General features: G+C 39.7%; 1 protein-coding gene across 1 annotated transcript in view; it reads left to right on the forward strand.

Moving 5' to 3' along the window:
* The window catches only part of LOC104528134 (ecto-NOX disulfide-thiol exchanger 1), a gene marked incomplete at its 3' end in the record, with an annotated part of 75,843 nt that overhangs the window by 35,866 nt on the left and 17,352 nt on the right, over positions 1 to 22,625 (forward strand). The window contains exons 2-5 of the mRNA XM_029085971.1: positions 141 to 305; positions 2,135 to 2,341; positions 8,935 to 9,168; positions 21,645 to 21,857. Coding sequence (XP_028941804.1) covers positions 141 to 305; positions 2,135 to 2,341; positions 8,935 to 9,168; positions 21,645 to 21,857 — 819 coding nt within the window. The remainder of the gene's footprint in view (positions 1 to 140; positions 306 to 2,134; positions 2,342 to 8,934; positions 9,169 to 21,644; positions 21,858 to 22,625) is intronic.

Raw genomic sequence — 22,625 nt, forward strand, 5'->3', positions numbered from 1 at the left:
TTTTCCTTTTTTTAAGGGACGCTTGGGGGGAAAAAAAAAAAAAAAGCAAAAAAAGCCTAAAGCAAAACTGGCTGTGTAAGAAAGTATTAAGAAATGGTTTCAAGATTTCTAAGCCAGGATTTTGTGTTATATATTTACAGATTCAATTTGTGTACCAGGCTTTGATCCAAGCCTTAGTATGATGACTGGAATCACTCCGATTAACCCAATGATACCAGGCATGGGGTTAGTGCCACCACCACCACCAACAGATGTGCCTGTAGTCAAAGAAATAATTCACTGCAAAAAAATCCCTCCAAACCCAAGTAAGTGGGTCTGATCAAATAATGTTATTTTCCTAATTATATTGCATGAAAAAAATTTATCTAATAAAACCTATGGTTTTTAAATAGAGTGCAGACAAGTATTGTGTTTCCTTCTAAAATCTACCCTGTGTGTGAAGCATGGTATGGTATCAGAGCATATTTATTCATCTCTGTGATGTCATGTAAAAAAACCTACTCAGTTTGTACAAAAAAAGAAAAATAATTACTTAAAGCTAACAGAGCCTGAAGATCTACACTTCTCATAGGAGAAATCTTTCTTTCCTTTAGAATCATAGAATCTCCTGGTTGGAAAAGACCTCTGAGATCATCGAGTCCAACCATTCTGAGATCAGAATGTCACAAAATACAATGATTACATGGTGCTGCTGATCACTGATATGCTCCCCTTCTGGTGCCCAGAGTTAAATGGGACCAGTCTGGGCTTGTGTCCCTGAACACAGCACCTAGCACCCAAACACTGACTACCTCTGGTCCCTCCCTGGGGGAAACAGAGAGAAAGGGGGACTACAGCTCCTCTCTTGCCATTTTTGTTGGGGCAGCATGTGGATGAACTGTTTCTCCTCTTTGAGAGCCAGGACCAGGCTTCCTTCTGCCCCTTCTGGGACTTTGTGCAAATGAAAAACTCTTCCCACTGAGCCACGAGCTCCAGCACAAAGCCAGATTTGGTGTTTGTTAGCCCCAGGAGTTTAGTTGCAGAGCTCTCAGAGCAGCAGCTTTCACTACCACTGTGAAGACAAAAGAGAAAATTAAGCAAATAGTCTGGTGCTGTGGATTTGCAGTGTACCCAGATCATTGTTTAATCAAACTGGCTGTGTGTGTGTATATGTGTGCGTGTATATATATATGTATATTTTAAGGTTGTAACCCCATTTACTGTGTTAAAAGGACAAAAAACTAAGTCATATGAATCAGATTTTTTCTTAAAGAATTACTTTTAGAGGAATGCTCTAGTAATCTACATATAAACAAGGTGAAATGTTATGACAGAATATATATTTTTATACAGCCTTCAAAAATTTAATAGTTTTCTTGATTTAAGTGTGTATATATTCTACATATATATATATACACATAAAAATAACATTTCTAGCCACTCCACTTCATAAGCACTTGTAAACAGTGAGGTTATCCTTCCCGTGTGCTGGCGTCTGCTCCATTATCTGGCAACAAGACAAAAGAGATAACCAGTAGAGCATTTTCATCATGCTGTCACTTCGTTGTGTTCCCTACTTTGTTTTTCTGTTTGCTGTGCTCTTGTACTCTGAGACAGAAATGAAATTATGCTAAGACGAAGGAGAAGTGTCTGTCCAGCCCAAGTTCCCGGGGTGTACACAGCGTAGGCTGGCTTGCAGCAGGCCCACACACTTGGCTAGTGTGGCAAGTGATGGGTACAAGCCGGAGATGGTGAAGCTCAGGCTTTGAATGTGCTGTGCCAGTGCTTGAGATCTGTGCTGGGGGCCAAATCAGTTGCAGAAGCTACCCTGCTTTGAAACAGGGTATTTTCTAATTTTTGCGTGACTGCGCAGAGAAAAGAAAGAACCTTTTTGACCTTACTGTCTGTCCTGGAGAACAACCCACAGTGGCAGGAATTAATATCTGAAATGCCACTTAAAACTTGAAAAGGTTTGGATTCAAGTAATCAATTTTGGCCAATGTCTGCAATATTAAATTATTTTGCTTCTCCCTCTCCCCCACCTCCATGCTATGTCAAATAACTGTTGCTGCCCAGAACTGATTAGGGGAATGAATAGAGCCAATGGATCAAAAGACAAATTTTGTATTCCAATGTGATTTCTGTTTTGACTTAGATCTTCCACCACCTTCAACAAGAGAGAGACCGCCTGGGTGTAAAACAGTGTTTGTTGGAGGATTACCAGAAAACGCAACGGAGGAAATTATTCAGGAAGTCTTTGAACAGTGTGGAGATATAACAGCAATTCGGAAAAGCAAGAAGAATTTTTGTCACATTCGTTTTGCAGAGGAGTTCATGGTTGATAAAGCCATTTACCTTTCTGGTACTTCACATTCTTTAATGGATTTTCCTTGCTTCTCATTTGTATTTTGTGATGCTAATGTTTGCTTATTTTCTTAGCTTTTATCTCAGCAAGTCTTTCTTGAGCTCAGTGGCTGTAGCTTGGAGTGGCGAGGGGCAATTCTGTATTTCTCTGTGTCTGCCAAGGCTTGCGCGTGGTTTTGTATGTTGCCGGGAGCTATTTTCTGCCATCCTACAACAATGCAGCAGTTCCTGAAATCCACTACAGAACAATCTTATTTTCGATTTACACAGGTTTGTATAGTTTTGCTCACAGGTTGTGGAAAGAGAAGGGCGCTAAGCCAGGAACGCTACTGTTGTCCAGTGCCAATTTCTCTGATAGGCTGGCAATTTCATTGGCATATTTTTGTAGATTTGCAGTGCAGTCTGAATAAGTCTGCCTTTATGCAGGCATGCATTCAGCTACTGCATGGGTTAGGTTCTGAGCCCCATCTGTAGGCTATGTCTGTTGCCTCCCAGGGCAACGAGTGCCACTGAAACTCAGGTGTAAAATTTCAGAATCTTTTTTTATTTTCCAACAAAAGAACAAACAAAAACACTCTCTAACTCACAGGGAAAAAAAGAAAGAAGAAACAAAAAACAATTCTGTTTTCACATATCAGGCTTCAGTGACTGTCAGTGCCCTGTTAAGGTTACAGGCTCCATCATGTGAGGATCTGAGCTGAATCCCATCCCCTGTATATGTTTGTCTCCCTAAACTGGTTAAGCTCTCTTTCTGGGTCCTGGGGAGGCCCACAAGCATTGTTTTGCCCTAGACTCTACACAAATGTAGTGTAACACTTTCATCCCATGTGCAAGGTATTCTCAAAATAAACAAGAGGGAAGGACTGCTCCTTGGCCAAAACAAGCTGACACAGACTGGCTTACAGCCACCCTCCCTGTGTAGGGTGACCTCAGAGGGACCCACTGGGACAATCAAGAATGGAGCCTGGGAGGCAGCGAACGATTAGGGACACCTTGTTTGAGTTCCCACTCTGACCATCTTCTGTTTAGCAGTAAGGACATAACCTCAATGTCCTGTAGGTTTCTCACGCAGCTAGAAACAAGTGGTCTCTCAAATCGCCACTACAATGTACAATCTACATTGTAAAAAGAAAGAGAGAAAGAAAAGAAAATATCTGAACTTTTGAAATATGTGGTCAGGAAAAACATAGCTCCTTTGTTTCAGAGAGGTTTTTGTGTTTGGGTTTGTGGTTTGGTTTTTTTCCTAACTTGGCTGCTTGCTTTAAATATCTGTTTGAAGAGGTACAGAAAATTGTTTTATGAGGTCTATATAAATTTCTTTGAAATATTGCTGCATTTTCAGGTTTCTTCCAGATCTTAATTCCAACCTGCTTTTTTCTTCCTTTTTTAAAATTTTCTCTTAATTTCTTCTTCGCTCCTCATCCTCTCTTCCCAGTTTCCAACCTTCCTGTTTATTTGTTAATTCACTTACTACTTCCATATTGCTGTAGTTCATTGGGGCAGATTACAGGCTTTGCAGTAGTAAGAAGCAGTAGCACATTTCCCAGCTCCCAGATTTTTTCTAGGGGCCTCTATCTCCACAAGTAGCAGAGCAGAGGAGGGGCACACCAGAGTCAGTAGGAGTGGCATTACTGTATATGATAAACAAAACAGTGGCAAGAAAGAGAGCAAAGAAAACTCAGAAATGTACAGACTGCCACCTTCAGCCAGAGCCAATGTCCCTCTAGCTCAGTTTCCTACTTCTCAGCAGTTGACTGCACCCTTTGCTTCACTCCAAGTCAACTGTCATTTTAATTTTATATACCTTGAATGCTGGAGGACCAGATTTGATGATTAGAGGTAAGAAATTCCCTGTACTGCCATGTGTCCTCATTCATAACACACTGGAGTGCCCATTCAGGTTAAGGCATATGAGCAGAGATGGAGGTGACAGAATCTCTTCCTCATCCTGAATTTTCTGCCATTTTATTTCCAAGTTCCTGATCCATCCTTCCTTCTTCCATTTCCTTTCATCGCAGTTACACTGCTATCTACAATTCCTCTTACCTTCTGCTCTGCAGCCTCCCTCCCCATCTGTCTTTACCCCCACACCTTTTCTTTCTTCTGAAGATCAGATCAGTGAAAGAACCATTGGAGCTGATAGGGAGGAGGAAGAAGAGCAGGGGCACGCTGCAGCCAAGTTTCACTTCTTTTTGCCACTGGCACTGAACTCTTCAGGTGAAACAGGGAGCACTGACTGTCCCCCACCAACACAGAGCAGGGAGGTCTGGCACTAGACAAGGGCATGTGTTATTTGTACTGAAATACTGGGGGTTTTTAACCAGTCTTTATTCCATGCTCAAACATAATTTATTCTGAAGTGGTGGGGATGAAGCATATTGTTAAGGCATTTTCTTTTCCCTGTAAGAGACAAAAGAGATGTACAAATGGAATTTGTGGTTAAAATAGTATGCACATTCTATTAGGGAAAAGTCATGCCTTTGGTATCTGTAATATGATGACAATTTTGTCAACCTAATCACTTTCATCTGTCTACCCCATCTGATCTCATCAAACTTTGTATTTATCCCATGCTTATCATCAGAATAATGTAAGTGATTGCAAAATCCATTGAGTAGTTTAATCGCTGGGGTTTTTTTCCTTTCTATTCCAAGTTAACACGTATGAAAAGGAGACTGGGAGATGGGTAGAAACCTATAATAAAAAAGTTGACTTGAGGTTTTCGTTTAGCCCTGAAAGTTACAATTTGATCTCCTGAGGAAAAGGCTTTCTTTCTCCAAAATGTATGTACTTTACTCTTTTGGCTGACAATTCAGCAACGCCTGCAAATATTGATGGCCCTAGACTTGAATATATGGGACAAACAGGTGGCTTGAGACAGACCTGTTTATACCCCGAAAGCCTGTTAATGCATTATTCCTTTGCCAATATTTTCCCCTGTGGGTTTCCATTTGGTACCATGTACTGGTTTTATTTTGTTCTCAATGATCACCATCAACGCTCTGATCTAGATCCCCAGTTAGAGGGCAGCTATTGGCTGGTCCCCAGTATAGCAACACTCAAAGGTAAGTCAAGCCATGGAGTTTTGACTAGACCTGTGATATAGAAATACTGTGATTTTTTTTAGCATCCTAATTAATTTTTCCTGTTGCTGCTTCTTTAAAGTGAAGATCTTGTCAAGTTCCTAAAGTCTGTTCCTCTGCCATTGTGTGTGAAAATGAAATTAAAAATGACAAGCCAGGCATGCAGTTAGTGGTAGCTGCAGCCCTGAGCAAAGGGACGGGGAAAATGGTCTGTGAGGGCAATTCACTGCCCATGCATGAAGGGGAGGCAATAGCAGGTGGTTCTCTAGTGCATATAAATACCCTAGAACATCAATAAGGAGATATGGTATTGGAAAAGAGTAAGCCTGCCAGCTGCCCTGCAGCTCAGAGCTGCCAACCCAAATGGGTGCCTGGGGATCCCATATACAAGATAGGACCTGCCAGTTGTGCCCCCCTTGCTATAAGGCATCTTGCTGGCTATCAACCCATCATGGAGTCTGTTCTTCACTGGCTGTTGGTCCTATAGTGTCTGCAATGCCTGATTGAGGAGGGTGCAAGAAGCCATGACAAGGCATTTGCTTTTGTTGTTAAGGGGAAGATGTCAAGCCTTGAGCAACCTGATCTGACTTTGAAGTTGACCCTACTTTGAGAGAGGGATTGGACTAGATGACATCCAAGGTCCTTTCCGAACCAGGTTATTCTAGGTTTCTGTGCTGGTGGAAACCTCCTGTCTGGCTGGCCACCTTCAGAGTTTAACAAGCGCTAAGATATTTTCAGTGATTCATGGGCAATTTCAAAAAGCTGTTAATTTGGAGGTTCTCAAACTGGTTACTTAAAGAGAACCATTTGTTCAGTGCTACACAGTGTACTGGGTCTTGGACTGCAATTTGCACTGTTCTATGTTTTTTCCCATTATCCCCATTTACTTCAAAAATGAGGACCACTTCAGTAAAACTCAGCTTTGTCAGTGCACATAGAACCTATAGATGCAGTCCTTTTCATTACCTCTTTATTCAGATTAAATGGGACTTTGAAGTCCACAAAAGTCTTGCGTCCTGCAGTGCTGCATTTTTCAGTCTGTCCATGCCCAATGTGCTCACCAACGGAGGCAAAAGACGTGAGAGAGGAAGAGACACTGTGTCTTCCTGGAAAGTACAGCCCAGCTGAGAGATCTAATTTTAGGTTCACAAGACCTGGCACCTTGGCAGTGTCCTTTCACATTGCTGTTAATGCCGTTTTGGCACAGAGCAATAATCACTGTGTGAGGAATGCAGCTGGCTACTCAAACTGGGGGGGTTAACATTTGTCACAGTTATCAGGGTAGCTGCACCACTGACCCCTTTTGGCTGACCCCTTCATGCCTACACCTCTGTGGATAAAACCACATAATTACCCCCTCATTAGTTCAGGGCCCAGCTCTGAAAGGTCACCCACACCCTTCTATTATGTCTCACTGAATGTAGTGTATCTATAATATTCTTCCCTTCAACACCTTGTGTCTGGAGCTACATATATGACCACAAATAGCCTTGGGGGGGGGAAAGTAGTGTTTACTCCTCTGCACAAGAGAAAACAGAGCAAAATAGGTTTTTAAAATAAACAATCCCCTTGTTTGCCTCTCTTGCAATACTCAGTCCTATTTCACTCAAAGCTTGCGAGCCTTGGAGGTCGGATTTGATAGGTTCTATGGAAGTGATGCCTTCTGACTTTAAGGGACTTTGGAAACCCTTCGCTTGAGTTTTTCATCTGGATTTGGAGTCCTTGCTAGAAAATGAAAGTCATATCTCTTCCTTACTGACAGGCTACTTAGCTTGACTCCACAAGATGTTTGAAAGGAAAATGTCAGATAAAAAGACACCCGGATTGTTTTTTTGGGGGAGCATGATCACTGCATATATGGATATTTAATGTATTTGAAGCTATTGTCTCGTATGTGCTGTAGTACAGACAGTCCTTTGTATTCATACAGCAGGATGTTTTTACAGCAGTAAAACAAACAGACCGTACCTAGATATGCATTTTTGCAAAGGTGCTTCTAATCTACTACACAAATCTTAGCTTTTTTGTCCCTGGAGAGAGTTCAAAACTGAGATTATACTGTGGTGGTGAGGTGCTGAAGCTCTTCAAACCACAGGCAAACCATGAGACTGAAAGGTAGGTTCTCTTGGATTGCTGTTCAAAAGCAGCAAATACCATTTTTCCTGTCATTTCAAACAGGAGTTTCCTGCCCCTGGAGTGATTACGCAGTGGTTGTAGCAGTGTGTGTTTCTGAAGAGCCTTATATATGCCAGCTCAACACACAGTTCATCTCTGCAGAATTCTGTGATTTGAGAAGTCTCTGCTGGGCTGCTCTGCTTCTGAGGCTACTGCAGCAGGTTGACATGGAGAAATTAGAGCTAGCCCTGTGCAAACTGGTTAATTTTACTTGCCTTTGAGGGCTGTTTGCAGCTTTGTATGTCATATTTTCTCACACTTTCTCTGAATCAGCATTTTAAAAGTCAGAGAAACTGCTATGTGAGTGTATTTTGGTCTTGGAAATAAAAGTTGAAAAAAAAAAAAGATGCCCAACATATGTTCTTCCACAATATGGTCACTAAAAGCTCCCTTTATAGCTTTGGCATGATTTGTTTGTCCTCTGACAGCAGTCAAGAGTTTTAGTTTGGAGCAGGACCCTGTTGTACTGCTGTGTAGTCCTGACTTAAAGCCTTTGCAGTCTGCTAGCTTTAGCATATGATGCATTAACAAAAATATGATTGTATAGAACATTGCTAAAGGTGAGGCACAACAGGTTTCATTATTTGTTCTGAAAGTGGTCTTGCAAATGTCTAATAAATCCATTCACACTTTCAAAATTACTTTAAAGGATGCTGAACCTAATTAATTTGTAGGTGGTTTATATTTTTTGTAAGAAGATTTTTGATAGGGAATTGGAAAGTAGTGTTTGCAATTGTAAAGCCTCAAAATTTGAGATTTAACATCAGTGTAGATATGACACCACCCTCTTTGTGACCCAAGACTTTATGTAGCATAATTTTCTCATTCATCTGTAGTAATGATTTTTTTAAAATTCAGCCTTTCCCCATGCTTGCAATTCCTTTGGCAGGCTGGACAAAAGCACTAAACTGGACAAGATCTCAACAGGATCAGGGGAGAAAGACTTTATATTCAGACCAAACCAGATAATTTTTCAGTAGTTGGTTTTTTTTTTGTTTAGCTGACCCTTGCACATATAAAGGCTGGAAGTATCAGGTAGAAAAATGACGTATTTTGAGAAACTCCTAAACAGGAATATAGATTCTGTACCTTTGGGTCGACTTTTTCAGTTCACCTACGATGTTGATAGGAGATGCAGAAATTGTGAGGAAAAATGAGTGGATGAATGTTTATCTTCCGGTGAAAGCACAACGATCGATAGATGCTGTGTAGATATGTGGGAATCTGTTAATGTACATTTTTACTTAACTGCATTTGAGGGGGGAAAAAAAGAAAGAAAAAAAAAAAAAAGCAAAGAAATCCTGCAACAGTTAGTTCTGCTTGTTGGTTTCAGGTTACCGCATGAGATTAGGATCTAGCACAGACAAAAAGGATTCAGGTCGCCTTCATGTTGATTTTGCTCAGGCAAGAGATGACTTTTATGAATGGGAATGCAAACAAAGAATGCTGGCCCGAGAAGAACGCCACAGACGCAAAATGGAAGAAGACAGACTGCGCCCTCCTTCTCCTCCGGCAATAATGCATTATTCTGAACACGAAGCTGCTTTGCTGGCTGAAAAATTGAAAGGTAAGCAGCATTTCATACTTTTCAGTGTATTATTCCTTAAGAGCAGGAGCCATCCAGAAGTCAGAGAAGGGGAGCATATTTCTCTCCCATGTATTTCATTACTTGCCCTGTTAGCTTTCCCCCATTCCTCTGCCGTTTCTATGCCAATGGGAAAGATACTCACCCACCTGCGAGAAATGCAAAACATCTGTCCATCTACCTGTGCTTTAACAGCTAAACCACAACCTTATGAATACTACCATGGGGTTTCTTTCTCCTCAGCTGCTGTCATCATCTACCTTGGAAATGCTCTCATAATAAGACAACCTGTTACAAACATCCTTCATGTTAAAGGCCTGATCCTTAAAATGTCTTTATTCCTTGACTGATATGTTACTACATTACATGTGTGTGACTGTCCCAATTCCTAGCATTTAAATTGCCTTCATGAGCTGCATTTTAATGTGCTCCTCAGATGCAGTGGTACAACTTATCTCTGACACACACCATCCATTCTTTCATTTCCTCTTTAGGGCTAGAATAACTTGTTCAAGATAGGGTATTGTTTTGGTATGGGTTTGCTTGTTTATGTTTTTTTTTTTCTAGGTACACTTCCTGAGTTAGTGTTTTTCAAGGGTGTAGCTTAAAGACTCTTGTCTGTAAAAGTTAACATAGAAAGTAAGAAACAAAGAAATAAAATTATTCATAGTGAAGAAATTAATTAAAAAGATCAAGCAAACAACTCATCATACCCCTTAGGATTGTATTTGTTTTCACTGAGTGTTTAGCAATTGTGTTTGGCATTCTTTCCCCATGTGGTGGCCAAGCATGTTACTTTACTGTGTACCAGGTCACAAGAAACTGTGACTCTTACCACTGTTTCAGAATTAGATTAGACTTAGGCTATCTAGCTGTCAACACACCAGCCTCTGTTATAACTACAAAACATGTTTGGGAAGCCAGAGGACAGTGCAAAGTGTTGCATCCTTGGAGCATGGAGCAGAGATGCACTCTACTGTCTCTTTGAGAACTGCATTGGTCAGTGTTAGTTGTCACTGTTACATCAGTCTGTTGCTAGTTTGGCTGACTAATATTCTCACCACATACACTCCTCTATTAAATAATCCATAAAGTAACTGGGAGATTGGTAAAATAACCCAGATGGACTGATAGACCAGGATAAAAGGAGGAAAGAGGCTCAAAGAAAAGAATTTTAAATTCTTTACTAGCTTCCAGTCCAGCTCCTCTGGAGGTTATACAGTACAATACTGAGTTTTAGATCCATCTGTTCCCAGAATCTGTTTTCAATTGAATATTTTAGGAGTTAATCTTTTATAGGGAAGTTTTTCTTTATGTAGTAAGGCCTAGAGGTTTCCTGAACTAAGCCAGAAAATGCAAGAAGTCTGGACAATTTCTTCCATATGGCTAGCCATTGCTTGGAGCAACTGAATGTGGTTTTTTGCAAGATGTTTAAGATGTCTATATTTAGAACAGTTTTTCTTTTCATTCTGGGAAGTTTCCGTACTTAATTAAAACTCATTCTAAGCATTTAGATCTTTGGTTCTCCTGAGGGACATTTGATCAGAGCTTGGCGTATATGCACAAGTTTAATATAGAAATATTTTGAGCACAATATAGACCAATACAATGTTCATGACTATTTCTCTGGAAATAAACTTTCAGAAGCATACAAAATTAAATATAATAAATTAATAAACCAAAATGGTAAGCTTATTTTTTATTGGTTAAAAAATCATTAAAATCCAGCAAAAGAACATATCGCAATTTTAAAAACTCCGTTAATTAGCCGTTACCTTGTAGTGAAATTAATTGTCACAGCCCCGGATCTGTATAGATTGTTGAGGATTGAGAAGGCAAAGAAGCCTCTCTCTCTTCTCACTGGTCATGAGTTGTGTCCTGTACTAGGTACTGTAGAAAGCAGAGATGGAGTTCAGTCATTATACTGGTCTGCTTTACCTTTCCTATGGCATCGTGTCATATTTGGCCTACCTTGGGCAACATGGATTCATCACATGAGCCCTAAAAAGAAAGGAAAGCAACACTAAAGAAACTTCTTTAACTCTGGCAAAAGGCAGTTCATATCATCATATGTTCAAAATTTAAATGTGGACTTCAGTGAAGCTAACAGAAGATAGATAGATAGATAGATAGATAGATAGATAGATACACTGGGCTAGCCCTTGGTTAGCAGCCAACACAGCCATTCACCCACTTCCCCCCCATCCCCAGGGCATAGGGGGAGGACTGGGGGGGCAAGGCAAAGGTGGCTTGTAGGTTGAGATAAGAACAGTTTAATAATAGAAAGAAAACTTAAAATAATGCTAATATTAAAATAGTACAGATAATGATAACAGTAACAAAATATGCAAGTGAATGACACCCAATGTTATAGCTCAGCCCTATCCTGACCGAGCCCGGCCTGTTCCCAGGTAACGATCCCGGAGGAGCGACAATCCCGAACCGAAACCACAATCCCGGAAGAACAAGAGCCCGAGCGAAAGCCAGAGAGAGCTAAAAGAGGAAGAGACCCTCACTAATATACTGGGCATGACGTGATATGATATGGAATATCCCATTGGCATATCTAAATGCCAATTTAGCTTATTAATTTAAATATTCTTCTCCCCCCTTAAATCTTGTTCTTGTGGACTAACAGAACACAAAGTCCTTCACTTCCAGCGACAAAAATGTAAACATTGGTACGTTATCAATGTCTCTCTCACAGCGAGTCCCAGGCTGGAAACTAAAACTCCGCCCTTCTAATTCCTAAAAAGAAAACCAGCTCTATTTCAGCTAAAAACCAGGGCAGTATATATATATATAAAACTTAGGGCCAAGATCTCAGGTCTTTGGATATCACCAGATCTACATTGCTGCAAAAACCTGGAGAATTCATCCTAAACAAAAGAAGAATCAAAATATATCTGGTCTTGGCAGGATTTACCTTGAAAGATTGGGTTTTGAGCAGATGCTTTGCAGTTGTTTTCTTAAGGAAAGTCATGACCTCCTCATGATACCCATTTCAAAAGACTCCTGAGTTCTATTGCCAGCTCATGAGACAGCTGCAGGTGCCCAGCATGCCGGTTTCAGCTCCCACAGTGCCTCCAGAACTCCACTGAGCAACACTAACTGAAAAGCAAGCCAAAATAGCTAAACATCTGTCATCCCAAGATACTGCTTTGCAATCACAGATGTAGGCAGCTTGGTCTGAATCCAACCAACTTTTGTTGTCAAAATAACCTTGGAAATTCCTGACAGCAAGGAAATCTGACAATGAGCAGAGATGAACTAGGCTCATCAGCCAGTCCACTGTTATGGTCTAGGTATTTATTGAGTCTGTAACAGAGGTGAAAATAACTTTGTTCACCTTCTGCAAACTGCCACATAAGAGTTAAATAAATCATTGTTTTTCTTTACCAGACTTGGCTGGAAACTCTCTCCTCAGTGTTGTAAGCATAGTCCTATTCCTCTCCTATGCTGAAATCACCTGGTACAGCAGTAACTGCCATAGAGGAGAGTGGGTGAGAAATTATAGAGGGATATTTTATGTCAGCTGGAAACAAAAATTCATTATAAGATTTCAGCCAGGTAGTCTCTACTGGTATGGAGCTTCATAGAAAAAAAGCAATGGTTTCTCAAAATGCACTGCCTGGTGACTGGGTCTGGGAACCAAGTTGACTCCATTGCATATGAGGCCTCGCATACCTGCAAAATATGAGGGTTTATGGCTTGGTCTCCATTCCCTGCTCTCTGTGGGCTATCCTAAATCCTTTAATATTTGCAGAAAACTTGGCTTGAACACTTTATTTATGCAGAAAAGAGGTAAACCCATCAAACTGTGGACCAGTGCAATTTTTCACCACTTTCCATTTTAGACTGTGGCAGACAGTGCTGTTTTATGGGTATCTTTCTTTTCCTTTTCCTTTTCTGCATTAAAGTCTTCAGGGTCCTTCAAATGAAATCCTTCATAACTTTTTCCTTGCTCACAGTGTGGACATTTTTTTCTGCACCTTGCATGTTGTTAGCCAAGAGTGTATTCCTTTTTCTTTTTTCTAAGTGCCTGTGATGTTTTTCCTCTCCCTATCCACCTATTATGCTTTGTCATTACCACTTTTCACTATGTAGCACTGACATATTGCTAGTATCTTGAGTGTAGGTCTCATGGATTTGAGCCTGTAGCTCTAAAAAATATAGGCCTACACTGATAACTCTCATTGATTAAACATTTTCTGAGTTGCTCTGCATCAATAATCTTGTAGTGATGTTCTCTGCTGGTCACAGACAGAGCCAAAAGGAGGAGAAACCAAGGAGATGATAGTTCATAAAAGAGGATATTTCCTGCATTAGAAAGATGACTTGTTACAAAATATTTTATTTAAATTTGTTTCATGCACTCCCATGAGAATCCGGCTCTTCATGAGTCCAGGACATAGAAGGCAGAGAGACCTGAGCCTAAATTATCACAATGAAATGAGCTCCAACATTCAAATTAGACGGGTAACATGGGGAAGAACATGAGCTCCTTCTCATACCAGAGGTACACTCATCAGTTTTAGGTTTCTACCACACATTTTAGATTGGGAAAATAAAACCATTATTTAATTTTGTATAATAAGTTATTTTTGTTTGGGTTTTTTTGACCTTCCAAACCACTAAAGTAGATTTGAAGGGAAAACACATAATAAGAAATAGGTGCTATTTGTTTAAAATTGTAAAAAAAAAAATCACTTTTTCAAAAGCTACTCTTCAAATCTACTTTTTGGTCCAAATATTCCAAAATTTGTCATGACATTACAAACAGTTTCATCAAACCATTCTCTGATTGCCATGGAATAAGATAACAGTTAAGCATAACTCAGGTTAATGAAACTTCTGGCCTCCTTTCTGACATCCTCCTGCCTTAGGTGAAGATCTGATATTTCCTTGAGGAAATATCTCAATAAATTAATACATGTAAATTCTAGGAAACCAAGGTCTTTTACAGTGAAATATAAATGTGAATTGCCCCCTTAAACAGCCTTTGAGAATAGATCCTGAGCTCTTGTTCTGACAAAACCAGCAGAATACTGTGTCTTCTATGACATTACAAAAACGTGACCTTCTTTTCTTCTGGTTCATTGCAGCATTTTGTTTGGTATGTGTCTTTGAGATTTTAATTCCTTAGTATTAAATCAGATGCATTATTACTGCACAGTTAGATGTGTTGGTAGATATTTAAGATCAAATTTGCATGCTCTGACATCTGTTTTCCTGGTTGCTTTATAAACGGATGAGTAACGTGATGCCCAGAACATCACACAACTGGAGATAGGCTGAACCTTTTATCCTTAAGTGGAACACTGCTCTGTCAGGTGCATTGGAACAAAACATTTTAATCTGTGTGCTTATGATATTTGCGTTTTAAAGCAGAATTTCAAACATTATGGTATTCTTAATTCAAGCATATCTGTACCTAATGGTATAATCTTTAGAAATAACTTCTTGCAAATAAGCTCCTTTAAAATACTACATCTATCTTATTTACTGCAGGTAGTTAAATAGTTCCACCATCTAACAAAGGCATCTCTTCATATCTGATTATCTGTTTTTTAAATATTTTGAGCAAAGGAGACATAAATATCTGCAAGTAATATACAAAACCCTGGAATTTACCTGCCTTTTAAATACAGTGTTTCTTTATGAGCACAGGGAAGTTATCATGTGGTTTTCCATTTAAAAAAATATAATTTGAAAAACTGAGAAACTGCTTCTTTGCCAGGCACTGTATTATCCCCTGAAGAGAGAACAGATTGGAAATTTAAATAAATAGATGGCAGTTACAGTAGAATGAACTAACCAGGGATGCATCTTGCACAAGATTCAGGTAACATCAAGCCTGACAATCTCAACCCCTGCACATCGTCTGAAATATAAACAACATTTAATTGCTTGGGAAATAGGATATTTCACTGAGAAGAAAACCACACTGCTTTCATTATCACTCTGCACTTGAGAGCCAGACTTATGGAGCACTGCAGAGTGGTGCAGTTATCCAGAGAGGCAAAGTCTCACACAGAAAGGATCGAATTCAGTGCAGGGCTACGTCAGAAGGGGACGCAAAGCTGAGATCCTCCGAACAGATCCAGTGAGTGACAGGTTTAATTGCTGCTGAAAGAATCCAGACCTTTTTTTAGCACAATCTTTTTTTATTAGTAGTATATCAGAACAGAGCCCTACCACAGACATGTTTCAATGCTTTAGCATCAAATCTGTTCACTCACCCTTCCTGTTTTTAGATTATCATTTTCTCCTTCCTTCTTCCATATGCTGCTGACATCTGCTGTGACACAATACATCTGGCTCAGAGAGCCTCACACAGGGGCTACAAGCAGGCACAGTGCGAGGGCATTTTTGTCTGCTGGCAGAGGAGTGTAAGGTGGGTTTAGCTATCGGCAACCTGGTAACCCAATTCCCTGGGCACCTTCCTCCGAAAGCGTGCAAGAAGTACATTCTCTGTTAAATGTATTACTAAATGAGTCCTCCTTCACCTAATCTGTATTGTATCAATGCAAATTTTAAGGTTTTAATATAAACCTACTTGATTAAATGTACTGCACTGCAAAATGACTCAAGTTAATTACTATGAACTGGGAAATTGCAGCTCACTGATCTGAAAGTTTGTGGTGTGATTTTGAGAAATAGGGAGGAAACTCAATACCCTTATAATTACTTTTTATTGGAAATAATGGCACCAGCAGGATAAGATAATGGATTTCTATGTCTCACATGAAACACCCACCTCTGAAAGAATCTGGTGTGATTTAATTTGGAAGAAAGAGTTTGATGATAGAGGAGGGAGAGAGTACCTTTAAAGACACCTTTTAGTAAACCTATATGCATATTTTTATCAAATCTAGTTTCAGCTAGTCATTTGTTATATAACTGGAAAAGTTTCTCGATCATAGCATACAGTTAAGGCTACTTAAGAAATAGTAAGGTGGATATTAATCTTTCTTTAAAATAACCCTTTGGCAGTAAGAATTTGTTTTACCCAATTCTCACTTAGTGTGCAATGCCATAGGGTTAAAAATGTTATTAAGCCCAAAAGTACCAGACTGATGTGTGTGTTGCATGGCACAGTTATATAAGGTATTTGAGCAGGGCAGAAAAAAGAAGGTGAGGGTAGTAGCTGAAGAGTTGTGTTTCTAGGTCAGTGGCGGGCACTTTGTGCAGGAGAAGCTCTTAAGCCAAGAGAAAAATAGGTCATCATTGTGGCACCAAAAGTGATGTGTGCTGGGCAGCAAATTGTTCCTGATGCACAGTGGGGCTGGGCTGAACCTGCTGATGAGAGAGGTTAGTAAACCTTTTCCCTGACCTGATTCACCCATTGCAGTCACCCACATATTATTTTTTATGTTGAATTCAGTGTTTGCAGTTTAGGAATCTTAGTTATAGTTTAATAATTTATTAAATCAGAAGTCAGATTAACAGTAACCTTGGCCATACATCCTCCCCTGACTGCAGTTATATGGACTGAAGAAGTTTGCATCCTAAACTGGCCTTTACCACTTTCCTGTAATAGCTAGACTGGGCCCAGTTTGACAGACTGGAACTGGAGTGGGACCAGACTAGCAGCTCCAGGCAGACCTGAGGGCAATGTGATCATGAGCAAAGGGATAGTGCTCAGCAAGTGGGGATGAGGCAGGGGACACAACATCTGATGGCCTAGCTACAGCTGACAGAGGACAGACTGTCAATCAGAGGCAAATACATGGGACATATCCCATGATTCTCATCCCCTCACTGTGCGCCCTGCAGCACAGTCATTCTCAGTGCTCTCAAGAATACCTTCAAGGGATGTTTGTTAATTGGATTTCTACTGTTCAGGGCAGAGTTTAGCATAAGGGTACACCTGCCCCTTCCCATTTTACAGAAGGGCCAGAGAAAAATGAGATCATTAATGCAACCCAAAACATATGCAGCCAGCGCAGGAGCTTTCTAGGTGTAATCATTAGGATAAAGAACAACTCTGTCTTTGCAGCATCTCCTTGCAAGCCTGGAAGATTGCATTAGGGAAGAAAGATTAGGGACAAGAGAGTATGTGCTGACTCTGGACAATACTGTGACCCATAGGATGACACAAAAACATTATTGTGATTTAAATGGGCTCCAAGTGTTGTGTGAATTATCTCAGATACTTTCCAAACATTTGAGAACACCCAGGGTTGGAAAGATACTAACAAGGCTAAAAAACCTGTAGCCCAGTGTTTGATCTTGACCGAACTAGAAGTCCAGCAAACAATATCATTCTCAAAATACAGAAATACAAACTTAGCTATATTTGAAATATGTCTATAAATGTAAAAATGATAGTAGTAAGAGTGTTTGAATACCTGGCTTCAGAATGATGGATTAGTCTATCTCTTTTCTGATGGTTAAAGTCTTCGACACCATCACCCAAGTTGTGAAAGCACCTTATGGAGGTGCTTAAAATTGAGAGATGAATTTCACATTTCTCTGAGCTGAATTCTGCTCTGTGTTACACCAGGGATACTCCATAAACTGAGAGTAAAACCTCTGTTTACAACAGTTTTTCCCAGTGTTCCATTTTGTAGCAGTTCTTGTCATAGCTTTTTCTATTAAAAAGTTTATGACACTTGGAATTTCTTAGAGGTGGTCAAATTACAAGCAGAAAAATGCAATGCATTTGTCAACAATTATTCTTTTTTTTTTTCATAGAAATATCCCTGTTGACAATTTCCCAGACAGCTCTAAGGATGCATTTTATTTTCTTTATATTTTATTTCGTCTAAGTTGTGAGATAGGATTTGAGTGTCAAATATCTTCAGCTGATATAAGAGGTATTTGAAATATCTTATCTCTAGAGGCTTGTGATTGAGTCTGGCAGCACCTGGAAATCTCTATCGACAGACACCCAGCAGCTGTCCTCAATAGATGGGTAATACTAAAATGACATAGTGTGCACCACAGCCTGCAATATAACTGAAAACCCAACACAGGTACACAGATGCTGGGTAGGTGTTCTGTAACTGCTGCACTTGTGCAACAGTTGGGATTACTCTGCCCAAATGTAGATGTCTGTTATAGAGATGTCTACATATGAGCAGGCCACCTCAAGCACCCTTTGCAGCAGATTGAGGTAAGCAGGCACTTCTGGGGCACAGTTCACCTCACCTTCAAGTAGACAGCTAAAACAGGACTGGTGAAGCCTGTCTGACAAGTGTCCATCTCTTCCTGTTCACTGTACCAGGACCCTGGGGTTCCCAAATCAGATGTTGACATAAAGGAAATGAATCCTACCTTATTTGTTTAAAATATGCTGTAACTTGGAGGAGAAAAAAGCTTTAAGTGTGAGAAATAATTTGCTCATGCATGGGCTCATCTTAAAAGAACAATTACATATGGGAGCATGTCTTATATAAAGGAATTTATTTTAAGAGTATGTTTTTAAACACTATATTTATGTGCATCCTACCGCAAGGGAATAATTTTGAACAGAATTAGGAGTTTTGTTTTCTTTTTTTAATGAATGGTTGCAATCATAAGGCAGTTCATGCTCTGCTTAAATTAGATTCCATTGCTGTATTTCTTCTGCTACTTATCTGCTAAAAAAAAAATAAGATAACAGTCCGGTGTAAAAACCTGATTTTCTAAGTGAACCTCTGATTGCTCAGAAAGAGTCACTGCATTCTGGATGAAAAAAATTAATTCATGGGGGGTTACCTTATGCCAGTCACTGAGCAGTCAACTCAAGAATATAAAAGTTAGAAATGAAGGTGAAATAAGGAAATTTTAAAATTGTAGAGGAAAGATTTTATTAACTAATGTGCTCCTGTTGTGCATATATTACCCTCTAGCTTTTTTTAATGTATCTTCTAATTATGTAATCAATGAAGATGCTGATGTTTACCAATGGAAATTTTTTTCCTGCTAGTACAGAGCCATGAATTAACTATAACAGACCCACAGACCTCTGCAGCTCCCTGGCAGTATAGTGTGCTGAAAACAGGTTTTCAGCATGCCCTTTTAAATGGGTTGAATCTATCTGGAAGAAGGATGACATGTTTATGAACATCCCTTGCAACACCAACTGTGCCCGATGAAAACAAAACAAGAGGAGGGTGTTTTAATTTCCTATAGACTCTATAGCAAAGCAGCATGCAGCTGTGTACTGAGGAGAGATTGAAGCAAGAAAAAGGGACAATGATTCTGTGCAACTGATTTTCCTTGTGCATCTCCATGAAACATTTTTGCTCAGTTCTGCACACTGTTCCTTCACAGGTCATGGTGTACCTCTTCAGAGGTGCTTCTGTGTATCATTTCTCCCAACTTTGCTGTTCATGTCCTGACCTAGATTGAATGGGATAATTTACTCTAAATGGTACTTCAGTGTTGGGTTATAAATTATGTGTGATGATATAGATAATGATGTCTATGAGGAAAAAAGAGGAACATTCAGCTGTAGTTACTCCCTACTCACAATCAGCCACATCCTTGGTGTTAACAGGCTAGTGCCATCCACAGGGTGACCTGACTGTACAGACTGTTGGAAATTGCATGCTAACATTGCCAGAAGCCATTACAGGTTATTTTTATTGACTACTGTAATTATAATAAACATTATGTTCCAGGGATGAGTTCTTGGCTATATTGGATTCGTGACATCCAGCTCCCATGCATTTCAGCAGGCTGAAAATTTTACCCACGGCTTTTGGAGAGCCTTATCCGAGTGTCTGCTTGCAATGAAGACGCTTGCATGAGTGTTGTTTATATTTGGCTTTTCTAAGGCAAATACTCAGCCAACCTCACTCATCACAGACACCTAATACATACCTGTTGCACATGTATCCAGCAAGGCTAGGAAGCGGAGTCTAATTCAGGGGGACAATATGGAAAGAAAACGTGCATGTCTGACTCTTCTTCCCCAGAGATAATTACTTAATGAATGATGATGATGAATCACATGTTAATGTAACATCACAACAGATACATCATCATGCCAAAGGAGAGTGTTAAGATGCTCTTATTTTTCAAATTTTTTCAGGGATCTTGGGAGAACATACCTATCCAGCTATGGAGAGCAAATCCTATTGCTGTAGCTGAAAGAACATTTCAGTTAATAAGGTGCTAAGGATCAGGCAGTAGGCACAGAGCATGTCACTTGTCCTCTCTGTACTTTAGGCTCCTCGCCTTTTAGGGAAGTCATTACTGATTCAGAGTAAAATCACAAATCGTCACTTAAGAATTAGTATTTCATTATTTTTTGTACATGGAAAGCACAGTCTTACAAACTTTGTCCTACATTTCAGTATCTTTATAACACAGTTGGTTGGGTTTAATATTTTCCAATTTTCATTTTAAGTGTCTTTTGGTAATAACTATGCTACTTCTCCCCACCATAACTAAATACCTTCTCCTGTAGAAAGGTATCTATAAGTATCTGTAGAAAGGTATCTACCATCTAAAATATATATAAAGAAGTCTAACCAACAAGGACTAGATGAGATGGGATTTGTTGGGAAATAGAAGTTTTATAGAATAAAATCCTGGGGAAAAAATAAGATCAAATTGCACAGAAATGTTTCCACAGGAAGACACTCTGTTGTAATAACATTTTTTTGCAGTTCAGCCTAAATGGGACTTAAAAAGAAATGTGTCCTCTTAATCCTGATGAAACCAGAAGTGTAATGGATGCTGCACTAAGTCTTCTGAGGAAGCTGAGAACACTGTCAGAGGAAAGAAGATTACTAGGGAAAGGAGTGCACAAAATCTAGCCACCAGTTTTGGTGATCTTTCTGCAGAGTAATATAACTTTAGTTACCTGAATGGTAAACATGAATCTATAATCCAGGTGGTTGCCTGGATTCATCTGGTCTCCTTTAAAAAAAATACGTAAAACAATACACAGACAAATGCAAAATACAAAACAAATACAGACACATCATCTGTTCAAAGCAGTTCCATGTAATTAATCAGTGCTTTGGGAAGGAATTGTTCAGCCTCATCATTGTTCATTAATTAAGAATGTGATGTTAGTGAAATCTAGTCAAAAGTACGGCTAAACCCAGACTCCAAGACTGAACTTTCAACTGAGCAGATTAACATGGAAATATTTCATTTCCTCAGTGGGTCTGGTAACACAGAGGTCTCCTCACCACTGTAAGGTCATCCCATATCACTGAACGGCCTAAGGGAGATATGAAAGCAAGGAGTCAGGCCACAGGGACAGGGAAGGCAGTACTTTTTGTGGTGAGAAAGCTATTAAAATAAGCAGAAGACAAGTATTGAAGGGAGATTTATGTAGCTTCACATGGCAGTATTGGCTTCCTACATCTGATAAAACAAAGGGCCCAAAAGTTGCCCAAAATTATGTACTGCAAGCAGGATTTATGGTGATTTTAATGTGACACAGAGCAGAAAATATGTTATTGGCAGGATATTTATGCCTGCAATTTAAAACCTGTACTTTGTTCTAGATGATAGCAAATTTTCAGAGGCCATCACAGTGCTGCTTACCTGGATTGAGCGAGGTGAGGTGAATCGACGCTCTGCAAACCAGTTTTATTCGATGGTGCAGTCAGCCAACAGCCACGTCCGCCGGCTCATGAACGAAAAGGCCGCTCATGAGCAAGAAATGGAGCAAGCCAAGGAGAGTTTCAAAAATGCCTTAACAGGAATCCTCACTCAATGTAAGTAACTCCTTTTTGTCCAGTGTTGTTGTAGTGATGGTGGTGGTGGTGGTAGTGGTTTTTTTATCATTTTGTTTGTTTGGGGGTAAGTAGTTGCAATGCAGTCATATTCTACTTCATATCCTATTCCATACTCTATGGCAATTTGGAGGAACAAGGACCATTCCTAAGAGCTTATTTCTCAAGGTGAGCAAAGTTTCAGTAGTTTTTTTATTAATAGAAAAAGACGTGCTTTATGCATAATGTCTACTGTTGCGTAGACATAATACTTCAGGAACGGACCAGACAGAAGCCTCCCAGCTCTGGGCAAAAATCATGCTTTTGTGGAGAGAAGTGATGTGTAGCCTCTGCGTTGCAGCTAGTTAACTAGGCCAATTACAAAATAGAGGACAATTAGGTTATATTTTTAGCGTGGGTTTAGGTAAAAGAAAGTAGGATTCATCAACTTTTGGGGATATATTCATAGTGTACAGGCCACCCCCACAGTAGAAGAATATGCTATACTGCTGCTGGCATCAGGACTGCTTGGCTGATATAATGCCAGTATTAATTTGGCAGATAAACTGCCTTAAATATTTAGTGCTGGCAGCTATTTCCTTAGTACAGAAATATAATCAATGAAGTTACCTTAATGAGGTTCCCTCATAAAACAATAATTGGCATACTTGCCTAGAAGTGTTCTTCAAAGGGAAAGGAAGAGAAGAGAGGACAAGGGAAGGGAAGAGGAGAGGAGAGGAGAGGAGAGGAGAGGAGAGGAGAGGAGAGAGG

This window comes from Antrostomus carolinensis, unplaced genomic scaffold (genome assembly GCF_000700745.2).
Source record: "Antrostomus carolinensis isolate BGI_N321 unplaced genomic scaffold, ASM70074v2 scaffold5897, whole genome shotgun sequence".
Classification (NCBI taxonomy): Eukaryota; Metazoa; Chordata; class Aves; order Caprimulgiformes; family Caprimulgidae; genus Antrostomus; species Antrostomus carolinensis.